Source organism: Trichechus manatus, unplaced genomic scaffold, assembly GCF_000243295.1.
Source record: "Trichechus manatus latirostris isolate Lorelei unplaced genomic scaffold, TriManLat1.0 scaffold00140, whole genome shotgun sequence".
Taxonomy (NCBI): Eukaryota; Metazoa; Chordata; class Mammalia; order Sirenia; family Trichechidae; genus Trichechus; species Trichechus manatus.
In genome coordinates, this window is record NW_004444076.1 from 2192163 (window position 1) to 2205410 (window position 13248).

General features: G+C 36.5%; 1 protein-coding gene across 9 annotated transcripts in view; it reads right to left on the reverse strand.

The window, feature by feature from the left end:
* DLG2 (discs large MAGUK scaffold protein 2) overlaps window positions 1-13248 on the reverse strand; it is a 2186317-nt gene that overhangs the window by 506318 nt on the left and 1666751 nt on the right. For all 9 annotated transcript variants that reach the window (XM_004385499.2, XM_004385504.2, XM_004385503.1 and 6 more), the window contains 2 exons: window positions 12397-12541; window positions 9942-10080 (listed from right to left, as the gene is read on the reverse strand). In XM_004385499.2, coding sequence (XP_004385556.1) covers window positions 9942-10080; window positions 12397-12541 — 284 coding nt within the window. The remainder of the gene's footprint in view (window positions 1-9941; window positions 10081-12396; window positions 12542-13248) is intronic.

The window sequence follows — 13248 nt, forward strand, 5'->3', positions numbered from 1 at the left end:
TAAAAAACTAAACAGATATAAGATAGATTGAAATTTAGGCAATAAAAGGAGCAAGAAAATGGATACAGAGAAAAAAATGATAATAAAGAATGTCTGGTAAAAATGTATGGATGCAGTATTTTTGAAATGTTTTTTACCCAGATTTGCTCCACCATCTACACAGATGAAACCAGCTAGAAACAAAAAAGTGAATGATGCAACCCAAAACTTATGAAATTCAGAAGTTTATAACTCTTTGGAATGCGATGATTATATCCTAAACTTTGTCAGGAAAAACATTAATATTAATATAGTAAACCTACCCATAGCCACTAATGATATGGGAGATGCTAGGAAGTCACTCTAGGATTACCATGCTGTAATAGATAATTTTCATAGTGCTCATCCATATGCGGACATCTAGGAAGAAGCTATCTTGTATCTATTATTACTTTACTGACATACACATGTGAAAGTAAACTCCTATAGGAAGAGACCACATCTACTTTTCTTGAGTAATAGCACACACCCTGCTTGAATGCCACACAGATAAGGGCCAGAAATAAGCTGCACATTGTGTTGACAGCACTTGATATGCAATGTAAGGAGACAGGGGTCAACTAAGGGTTGATGGCTTCTACAATGGTCCCTCCAAAATTCTCTAGCACCCATCATTAATCTTTCTTTGCATCAGCCAACCCAAAAGGCCAAGGATGAACTCATTGTATAAAAATGTAATGCAGCATTCAGTAAATAACTATTTGAATTTTACATTTATAAAAACAACTATAGACGTTCAAATAGCATCTTCCGTAAAATTACAGGGCTTAGTGGTAAATATTTATGTCCAGGAAATTCATGAGGGACAAAGGAAATGATAAATTTCTGTATAAGACGGTCTTAAAATTCCCATTACTGTTTCCATTTTGCTAATATTAAATTTACTTCCTTGACACAAAACAGAAACTTAACATGTTTTTCAATGCACACTTGGATATTCCCCTTAATTAAGAGTTGTCAACTTCCCCATTAACACACCCACTCTTCCTGCTTCTAACACTGTCGCTCTGTCAATCATGCCTCATGGTTTATGTAAGTAAACTTAAATGGTTATGTAGAGTCACCATCATTAAAGGAAAAACTCCCCTGACGCTTTCATTTAACGGTCTATCCTGCATCTGTCCTACCAGTCTTGCCTCATACCCCCTTCCTATTATTACATTTTGCTTCAAAAGAGACATTATGCTACCAGGCTCTGTAACAGAGAAATCAGACACGCAGCATAGAGCAAAACATACAACTAAGGGATATTTGCTCACAAATTTTTGATTTGGTTAAGTGTTATAACAAATTTTACAAAGGCTGTGGGGCATCTGGTGCCATGTTTTACAGATTTTTTTTTAAAGGGAAAATCTACATGCTATTAGTTATTGAGAATTAACTGTGAATAAAAACAGGGTTAAAATCAACAAATTATTCAGAAGACTATTGCATTCAGCCACAGAGGTCAGCCTGATGGATTGATTTACAGCATATTTGGTTCCACTGAATCCTATATTAAATTTTCAGTTTTCAGCTGTAGTCATAAAAGTAAAGATCCTCAATAAAGCACTCAGGCTATATACTTTCTGTAATAAAATGATCTAATGTGCTCTGCAAGACAAATAAGTAGAAAAATGTACACATAGATTAGAACAACATTTGAGCAGCTGTATAACGTTGTCGGTTACACTTCTATAAATAATTGGAGAATGTTTACCAAAAAGTGATTTTATTTGTGGAACAGTTCCTCTTAAATTCTTGTCTGAAATAGTATTAACGATAGCTAACATTTACTGAGTACTTACTTTTTTCCAAGTACTTTGCATTTCTTAGTTCCATTTATTGCCGTGATGAACCTATGAGGTACAAAGTATTGCTTTGCTTATTTTATAAATGAGGAGAGCTTGGCTGCTAACCAAAAAGTTGGCAGTTCGAATCCACCAGCTGCTCCTTGGAAACGCCCCGGGGCAGTTCTACTCTGTTGTATAGGGTCGTTATGAGTCGGAATTGACTCGGCGGCAACTTTTTTTTTTTAAGGCAAAGGGTGGTTATATAACTTATTCCAGCCCAGGACTCAGACACCTAATCACTCCGCTATACTCAACATAATTCTAAAGCAGGGACAATCGCCTGCTAACATTCCTCCCAGTTGTTTTCCACTAAGCTCGCTTGAAGGCATGTAAGAGGTTTACTTCCTGTGGGGGAAGAAGGATGGCAGCTTCCAGTTTATCCAGAAACGGCTTCAAGTCATTAAATGTAAGTTAAAAGGAAGAGAGGCCAGAGCATGCCTGTACTACTCTGATGGAAAGTGTTATCTGATCCTTTGAGAGAATCTTCCTACAGAGACCATAAACCTTAATCCATTATTAAGAGGATGCTTCTATAAAACAAAATTCATAACTGGTAAATTTGAGCAATTTAGCTCAGTGCTTCTCAAACTTGAGTACATATATCCACCCTGGCGTTTGTGGAATTTTCTAGGGCTATGTGTATTCCTAAAACACCTTTCTGGTGTGTCAATTTCACTTTAAGGTTTTGGATAAAAATAGTTTAATTTGTAAGTAATTGGCAATATTTTTACATTAAAGCAAATAAGGATATTTGCCAAACTTTTACGATAAAACACAAGATTTTTTGTGTGTATGTGTTTCATACTTGTGCAGAAAGCTTCATATTCTACTCTAGACCACAAAAAGAACAAGTTCATTTTCCAAGGCCTAAAGGCATGTGGACAGAAACATTTGAAAAGCAGTGGTTTAGCCTATAACCAGTTTTTTTTTTCTATAAATCTTTTCATGAGTTTTTACAATAGTGGTCTCATACAGTATTTGTCCTTTTGTGATTGACTTATTTCACTCAGCATAATGACCTCCAGATTTATCCATGCTGTGAGATGTTTCACAGATTCATCATTGTTCTTTATCGTTGCATAGTACTCCATTGTCTGTATGTACCACAGTTTATCTGTTCATCTCTTGATGGGCATTTAGGTTGTTTCCATCTTTTTGCTATTGTGAATAACGCTGCAGTGAACATTGGTGTGCACGTCTATTTGTGTGATGGCTCTTATTTCTCTAGGATATATTCCTAGGAGTGGGATTGCTGGATCATATGGTATTTCTATGTCTAGCTTTTTAAGGAAGCACCATATCATTTTCCAAAATGGTTGTATCATTTTACATTTCTGCCAGCAGTGCATAAGAGTTCCAATCTCCCTACAGCCTCTCCAACACTTGCTATTTTCTGTTTTTTTGATTGGTGCCAGTAATTTTGGGTGAGATGGTATCTCATTGTAGTTTTGATTTTCATTTCTCTAATGGCTAATAACCATGAGCATTTCCTCATCTGTCTGTTAGCTGCCTGAATGTCTTCTTTGATGAAGTATCTGTTCATATCCTTTGCCCATTTTTTAATTAGATTATTTGTCTTTTTGTTGTAGAGGTGTTGAATTTTCCAATAGATTTAGAGGTTAGACTTTTGTCAGATTTGTCATAGCCAGTTTTTTTTCCCCCAGTTTATACCTTCTCTTTTTACTCTTTCGGTGAAGTCTTTTGATGAGCATTTAAGTGTTTAATTTTTAGAAGATCTCGGTTATCTAGCTTATCTTCTGCTGCTTTTGTATCATTATAGTTTGTATGCTATTTATGCTGTGTATTAGGGTCCCTAGCGTTGACCCTATCTTTAATTCTATGGTCTTTATAGTTTTTAATTTTATGTTTAGGTCCTCGATCCATTTTGTATGAGTTTTTGTGTATGGTGTGAGGTATGGGTCCTGTTTCATTTCTTTTTACAGATGGATATCCAGTTTTGCCAGCATCGTTTGTTAAAAAGACGGTCTTTTCCCTGTTTAATGGACTTCGGGCCTTTGTCGAAGATCAGGTGACCTTGAGTGGATGGATTTACACCCAGGTTCTCGATTCTGTTCCATTGGTCTATATGTCCGTCGTTGTACCAGTACCATAGCCTATAACCAGTTCTGATCTATAAAGTTAAAGACCAAGATGGCATGGAATCAATAACAGTGGAAAACACTCTTATGTTGATCCTGACAGATTACCCCATGGGCGATAAAAAGAGTAAAAATGGTCAGCAGTAAGATAGTCCAACTAAAGCAGGCCTGCTTCTCGTATAAGGACTTTGGCTGTTGAGTCTAGCTCTAAAATAGAGCCCAGATTCCTCTACTTCTCTTTTCTTCTACTGCTATTCTTTTATCCAATCCCAGCAGCCATCATTTCTTCCTTTTTTTCTTCATTAGTTCCTCTACTCCTACTCTTACCCCTCATCAATCTACACTCTACACAGTAGCCAGTGTGTTTTTGTTTAAACATAAATTTGATCGTGTCATATTCCTGGTTAATACTCTTTAATGGATTTTCAACACACTTAAAATTAAACTATACTTCTTTACTATTGCCTACAAATTTCTTCATCGCCTGACTCCTGCTTCCTTCTCTAAACTAATTCTTTCCATGCTCCCATTAGCTCTCCTCTTTCCAGCCAAGTTGAACTTCATGTTCTTTGAACATGCTAAATTTATTCCTGACTCAGTCAGACTCCAGATTGATAGGATCATACATATATTTAGTAAATAAGGGAGTCAAACTGGCAAATATCAGGGTCCATAATTTAGGGTTGTCCTTTGAAATTTCCAGGAATAAGAAATCTTTCTTCAGACTTTATTTAGCTTTTTCTTTTTTGATCAACCAATCTATGTGAGGGAGCATTACATACAGCCAGTCAGAAAGACACCTGGGGTCTACTAAGTTCAGGGCTAGGTGAGCTTGGTTTCTAACACTGGGAAATATGCCTCTTACAACCACCATTTAAGTCTCTGGCTTTCATAATCATATTTATCACATTCATAACTTGGGAAATTAAGTCCCCACATCTGGAAGGAGCAGTTTTAGTTTGCAATGCCAACTTTTTTGGTTTCATTTTAGTACTGATATGTTTTCTGAGAATATTTAGCCAGATGGTGAAGATGTGTGTTGTTAGCTCTTCTGGGTGACCAGAGACTTTGCCCAAAAGACATGGAATTCCTAGTTGTAGGTAATGCACAAAGTGGACACTCTCCTCACGGGTGATCCTTGACTGATTGTAGCTTCTCCTAATTATTAACTTCTCACTCCATTCAAGAAAAAGTGAACAACAGCTTTGCAAAATAGAAAGAGTGCTAGTCTGGAAGTTCAAAGACATGGGTTCTAAATATCACCCTACCACTTACAAGTTATGGGACTTAGAAAAAGACAACAAATCATTCTTGGTCTTATGTTCCTGACCCATAAAATGGAGGAAGATTAGATCACATATTCATTTTTGGCCCTTACAGTTCTGAGAGTCTATAATTCTTTGATCCCAAAACCATCTCAGCATCACTGTAATAACTTTGTTTTCCAAAAATCAAAACCCAGATATCTACCTTACAATGAATACTGATTCATAGGGGATGCAACAGACTTTCTACTAAGACATTTTTATCCAAAGGCTTTTTATTTGTGCTCCTTTTCTCTTGATCAATGAAAAAAAAAAAAATCCAAGTTTACCCAGGTGTACATTTCCTTAGATAGTAAGAGATTAAAACAAAAAATCCAGTTAAGTCATTGTAGTATTCTTCTAATCAAAAGTGCTTTAAAAATTCTTACTATATTTCCATAACAAAAGTGAATATAAATCAGGAAAACAAGAGAAATACTTTTCACAACAGATTTAGCAAGACACTATGAACAGATGGAACAAAAAGCATGATGTGATTTTACAGATGGTTCCCAATCCACAAAAAGTTTCCTGATTATTCCAAGTTCCATCATTAGAGATTCATTTCCTTGGTTAACTCTATTAGGAAAATAAAAAGTAGGCCTCATATATAAGCTACTGTAAAACCTTAGGATAATCATAAGTTTATATAGCTCTCTAAAGAGGTCCCTGGGTGGTACAAATGGTTTGTACTTGACTGAACCCACCCAGGGACACCTTGAAAGAAAGGATGGTGATCTGCTTCCATAAAGATTACAGCCAAGACCCCGTCAGGAACAAAGAAGAGTGAAAAAAATCAAAGACACAAGGGAAAGATTAGTCCAAAGGACTAATGGACCACAACTACCACAGTCTCTACCAGGCAGTCCAGCACAGCTAGATGGTACCCAGCTACCACTACTGACTGCTCTGACAAGGATCACAATAGAGGGTCCCAGACAGAGCTGGAGAAAAATGTAGAACAAAATTCAAACTCACAAAAAAAGACCAGAATTACTGGTTTGACAGAGACTGGAAAAACCCCTAGAGCATGGCCCCTGGACACCCTTTTAGCTCAGTGCTGAAGTCACACCTGTGCTTCACCCTTTGTCCAAAGATTAGACAGGCCCATAATACAAACAATAATACACATAGCTCAATAATGTATACAAGACTAAATGGGCACACCAGCCCAGGGGCAAGGATGAGAAGGCAGGAGGGGACAGGAAAGCTGGATGAATGGAAATGGGAAATCCAAGGTTGAGAAGGGGAGAACGTTGCACGTCGTGGGGTTGGCAACTAATGTCACAAAACAATAGGATTATTAATTGTTTAATGATAAACGAATTTGTTCTGTAAACCTTCATCTAAACATAATTAAAAAAAAAAAGAAAGAAACTAAAGATTACAGCCAAGAAAACCTTATGGAGCAGTTCTACTCTCTAACACGAGATCACTACGAGTTGGAATGGACTCAACGGCAATGGGTTAAAGATGACAAATTAACTTTCACACATATTACCACATTAAAACCTCACAATTACTTGTGGAAATTATACAACACTTTATCCCAAGAAAATCAAGATACATAGAAATTAAATGACTTGATTATGGTCATCTAGGTAGTACGTGGCAGGACTAGGACTAGAAGCCAGACTCCTGATACAAGTCCAGTCCTCTTTATCCAATTATTTCTCCATGGAAAGAGACAGCATGAGATGGGGAGATGGGGGTAAGGTAGGGATGGGGACTTTGCAGACAGATGGCCCTGAATTCAAATCTTGATTCTGCTATTTGTTGTATGATATGAGGCAATCACTTAACCTCTTTGAGCCCTTGTATTATCTGCAAAAATCAGGAATAAGAATCTTATAAATAATATAGGAGCAATAATATGTATTAAAGTACTTAGTGTTAATAGTGCATGGTAGTAGTCTTGTTCTTTTTACTAGTCTATGTTTTAATCTTACAGCTAGGCTGCATTTGAGAGGAAGCATAGGAATTTCAAGGTAGGTAAGATTTTCCTTTATGAGTCTTATATTTCAAACTGTAATATTTGCTTTCATTTTATTCTATTTCACACTTCTCTATAACTCAGCACCTGCTATCTCCTTATCATAAATGCCTTTTCTGATCTTTTGACTCTCTGGCCAGTGCTGGATTACTTTTCAAGTTCAAACTCATGTTATTTCGTCTTTAACACTTCTTTGATCCTGTGGTCTTCTCATAAAACTCAAATTCATTTACAAGCATTTATTATGTACCGCCTGTGGAACTAGGGAACTCTGCTGGGGCTACACATGACTCCTTAACAGAACTTACTCTTACTTTATTTGTTTCTGTTAGCAGTCCTGAGATTTTTATATTTTACTGGTAAAAATAGAAACATTAAAAATGAAGACTGATATAAAGTTGCCAACTTTATGTTTGTATAAAGACATAACAAAATAAATAATTATCATGGACTACCACCATTCTTTCACAAAAGAAAGATTAGTTTAATGCTACAATCTCAGGATTAAAAAAAATGAATGAACTGGACTTTGTGGAAAATTATATTGTCCTTTTTTGTTTTTTTCTGTTTGTCTTTAGATAGATACGATTACTATTCTCATTGTATGGATGAGGAAATGGATGCTTGCAGAGGTTAATTATTCTCCCAGGGACACACCATGGTAGAGGGAGGCCTTAAACCCGGGTCTATTTGTCTCTAGAGCTCACTGAAACACTTGGTCTCTTTCTACCCACATATTTCTAAGATGAGTACAGTTTTATGTTACTTGGTTTTCATTAAAAAATAAGGAGAAAATTAAAATACTTCTTCCTAGCCAGGATTTTACATCTGGCAGGGCACCCAGCTTTTCTGCTTAAAAGCTGTGTGACCATAAACAAGTTCCTTCATCTCTTTGAACTTCAATTCCTACAACTCTGAAATGAGGATGAAAGCCCTTCTCTCTATTTCTGGAGGATTAAATGGATAGTGTATGTAATATAGCAAGCAAAGGGCCTGGATTATAGAGGAGGTTTAATGAACGCTAATTCATCATGAGGCCTAGTACGATAAAATGACATTTTCAAATTAAAATTGTATCAAATATTAGTGATAAGATGAGAGCAAATAGATCATTGCTCTGGTGGATGAAGCTGCCCTATATTTACACAATTCTTTACAGAGCCACGAGGATTATCTTTGCCGCAGCAAAGATTGATTTGATTAACAGCATAGAGATCAAACTTCAGCATAAGAAGAAGTTTCTATTTGATTTATACCACAGATGCCAATTTGCAGCATCTAAACATTCCATTCCTGGCTAAAGATGTAACGAGCTACTTCAGCAAACCTGAAATTCCAAAATAAATAGAAACTGCTTAATCATTTAAAAAGAAATACCAAAGGAATGAACAGGCCAAAGCATGCCCGTGTACCAGTGAGGAAAGTTAAATGGCAGGATATCTCCCTTACTTTTTTACAGGCTGACAAATGGCTTCATTAGACAGGCAGGATGTAAAACCAAAACAGTCCCTGACTAGTATTTTTGCACATAAACATATGCATAAATAAAGTGCACATATTTATATGGAACCTCATTTTTGGTAATTGCATCATTCATTGAGGAAAGCAATTTCAGAGTAATTTGCAAAGTCTGAACTTAATTTTGCAAAGTCTGAACTTATTTTGTAAAACAATGTCAAGCCCCACCTATGTCTGAGTATATGGGTTTGCATGTGTTTGTATGAGCATGGAGAAGGTATGAAAGGCTCATGCCAGGTTGCCATATTGCAGTCAAGATGGATTGTTCTGAAGGGAGTCTGCAGGAGATTTTTGTTTCTTGAACATCTTTGCATTATTTTACCAGCCTCAAAAAACATAGATTACTTTGGAAAAAAAAATATTTAAAAAGAAAAAAATACATTTCTTATTAATTATTTAATTAATTTATTCATCAACCAATATTTATAGAATGTTTACAGATAAGCAGTTAAGTAAGCTTACTGGTCCTCTCTGTGAACTGTAGACCTAACTTTTTCAGAGGTGTGCTGGCTAAATTTGGCTTCATATTACAGGATTAGCACTGGCTTTCTGTGCTCTGGCCTAGAATCCTGCCCTGTTCCCCTTTGGGATTACCAGGATACATTAAATTCAAACCATATGGAGTTTCCTTTACCCCTTCCCTTTTTACTATCTACAGTTATTGCACCAGAGGCAGGGTTGATTGAACTCCAAATTCCATTGAAATGTGGGTGACCATTGGCAAGAACACGGAATTTATAGTCCAAAGACCAAGGTTTGAGTCCAGGCTCTTCAACTAACCAGGTGTGTGATATTTGCTATGCCACTTCCTTCTTTTTGAACCTCAGCACTATCTTCTCTTCTCCAGTAATAATATCTATCTTACAGCATTGCTGTAAAGCTCAAATGGGTCATATATGGAAAGTCTTAACAAATTCCAAAGTGATGGATAAGTGTATATTATTATTGTTCCACCAAGACTTTCTGACTTTGTTTCCTAAATGGAGGACTATGACACATTTTTACAACTATTTCCAGCTTTCTACCGGAGTAGGACTACAATAGGTTTGAACGACTCTCAGAAGCTTTAGTTGGTTCTCAAAGCAGTACATTAGGCAAATGTGTTTTCTTCTAGGTATTGATCACAAAACTCAACTAACCAACAAGCATATCTGACCTGGTATAGTCGTCTTCAACAAGCATGTGCTTTGGAATTGGCGAGTACCTTCCTGGAGAGATGGGTGGCAGGGAGGTTTTGTATTCTAAAGTGCCATTGTTGCCAGAGAGTAGATGATTTTCCATTGGTGGAGAATAAGCTAAAGGGTAAAAAAAAAAAAAAAAAAAACCTGTTATGTGGATGACTCAATGTATTATGCTATAGTTCAGAGGATGTGTTAAAAACAGAACAGTTTTGCTACATGTCAAGGATTTGATGTCCTCCAAGTGAGGGGAATTGCTGTTAATTTATATTTAATATGTACAAGCACATGGTGACTTTTAGGATAGGAAGGACGCAATAACAGTTATATCTGTAACCCCAGTTAGTATAATTAGGTGAAGGAAAGAATTGGAGGAGAGATTCAGCCTCCACATTTTCCGAATGATGATTAATTTTCTATTGAAATAAAAATGTTAACTTTCTAATTGCAGAGCTCACGTTCTTTTCACATGATCAATATCCAATCATCAAAAGCTCCTAGGAGCAAATTCTTCTGTAAGACTTTCTCCCTAAATATGCTATATTCCCAGAGGGATCTCTCCAGACCAAGAACTCTGGCCTTTCTTTTCCTTTCCTCCACCCTAATTCAGACTCTCATCATCTCCCTTTTGAGCCACTGAAAACACTCTGAACTGTCTCCTGCCCCCACCCCCACAATTCATTTTATACACTGAGATGAATTAAACCCTCCTGAAACCCGCTCTGGTCACGTAGCTCTCTTGCTTAAATTCTCTCCATTGCCACTACTGTATTGAATATAGTATGAAAGCTTCCTTTACAAAATCGATCTAATATCTCCAAGACATATTTGCTATGGTCCTCAAACAAAGCCTTTGTTTTTCTACCCGTTTCTTTGTTCCACTATACTAACTGCCTAGAATTCATGTCTCCTACTCTTTCCTTTCTCTAATGTTGAAATCTCACCCATTCTTCAAGATACTCTTCAAACGCTATCTTTGCATAAAGATTTTTCTACCTTCTAAATACCAATGATATCTCCTCCCCTTGAGTCCCCAAAGGGCATTTATTTTACCTCTCACATAGCATATACCTCTCTTATTCTGCCACATATTACTGCTATTTATGTATTTGAATTAGCCTTTCAACCAAGCTCCTTAAAGGTCATTATCGTAGCTTCTTTGCAACCCACATATTACCTTACAAGGTGTCTAGCACACACCTACTGAAGTTATTCAATACATATTTGTTGAATTAATTAGAAGTTTTTTTCCCCTCTTTTCTCTTTTTGGACATTGACCTTTTATCCCCTTCATGAAGTGACTCACAGAGTCTCAAGGCTGATTTTTACAAATTAATCAAGTTTGAAGAACTCTGAAAGTTAAAACTCTTTTACATCCTAAGGTAAGGCTGATTTCAGCTTGTAGACTACTTGAAAAAGAGATATTTTTTAGGGGGGTTGGAATAGGTTTAGAATTGTCATTTAAGAAGAAATAGCTAACTTAATGGACAGGTAATGAAATTATTCCACCCTTCAATTTCTCTCGAGAGGAATATCTGAATCCGAGAGAGGCTGCACAACTTGCTTGAGAACACGGCATCAACTAACGGCAGGTCCTGAAGCACACTCTGAGTTTGCAGTCCTGTAAATGGACTCTCAAAATTTCAGAATCAGCAAGCTTACTGATACGGACAAAGCTGTTCCTTAAATTAAATCAAGAAAAAGAATTGCTTCTACATCTAGTCCCCAAAGACAGAACCTTAGATAAAGTTTTTGGTGACCTATTAAAAAGAGAAGACATGGGCATATACAGCAATGAACTTCCTGAGTAACCCAGCACAGTGTATTATAATTAGTTGTTGGCTTAGAGGCCTTCATCCCCAACCCACCTCTACTATCCTCTACTACGAGAGTGAGGATTTTCTCTGGCTTCTCTACCAAAATAACAAATTCAGGTACAGGTAAGGGTTATGATGAGGAGATTGAGGATAACAGTTTCACCAGTCAAGCACAAGATCCAGTTCCTCGGGAAGAGGCTTAGAGCTATCTCTGGTCTAATTTATCAGCCTCTCTTTTCTACTCTGCTATTATACAGATACGAATGAGGACGAGAGGATCTTATGACATGAGAGCTATCATGCTTTAGGAATCTGAGAAATAGCTTTTAAAATTGTGTTACCCTAACACTACTATAATCACACTGTCCCCAACATATACCATAAGCCTTTCCATGGTGTGGATCCTCCAGCTTATCAGGTTGTCCTACCTCCAAAACATAGGTAAGCGTCTGATAAGGCAACCAGAGAGTGAAGTAGGGGATATGCCTTCTGAAGTACTTCCTGAGGCTAAACAAGGGTGAAGGTGCCAGCAGAGGGCTTAGTCAACTCCTTTGTAGAATTCTCATTTTGCAAACCAGGCATGCTGTTAGAAGATACCACTGAGTGTGGTACTTACAGTGAGTAATATCAGGTGGACCATAAGGATCAGTCATATAAATTGTGGTGGGTTTGCCAACTTTTAGATAAACTACATCTGACGTGTTCTTCAATATTGCTACTGCCTCTTCATGTGTTACTTCTTCTAAACTATAATTGTTTACCTGAAAGGAAAAAAAAAGTCAATATTAGCATAAATTCCATGTAACTGAAGAGAAATATTAAGGCAAGAATACATCTGGAATTATGACCTTATTTAAAGATTAAATTGCAATGATTACTGTCTAGTATTTATATGTTACTTGATAGAACTGATGGATTAATGGCAGTAGTCAAAGCAGATATGGTACTGTCATTGATGCTATACAACAAGGTTGCTTCTTGCCTTTTTTTAATAAAAAAGCCATACATTATAATGGAAATCAGAGCACCAATCATGGAAAAAGGACACGAAGGGTTGAATGCCTTTCTTATTTTGTCACAGTTTTTTTGTGATTACAAAAGTAAAATATATCTATTGAAAGAAAACTTGAAAAATATGGGAGAAAATAAAAATCATCCATAATCTCCCTACTTGGATAGATAGATAGATAGATGTATGTATATATCCCTCCTCCATGTATATATATATTTTTCTTTGCAAGACTGTGACCATATAATACATATTCTTTTGGAACCTACTTTTAAAATCTGCAGTGACCCTTTGTCCATATCATTAATGTACTTCAGCAACATGACTTTTGTTTTCTACAGAGCATTGTGTTGCATGGCTATAACAATTTATTTATTTATTTACTTATTTTTTTATTGTACTTCAGGTGAAGGCTTACAGAACAAATAGTTTCTCATGAAACAGTAGTACACATATTGT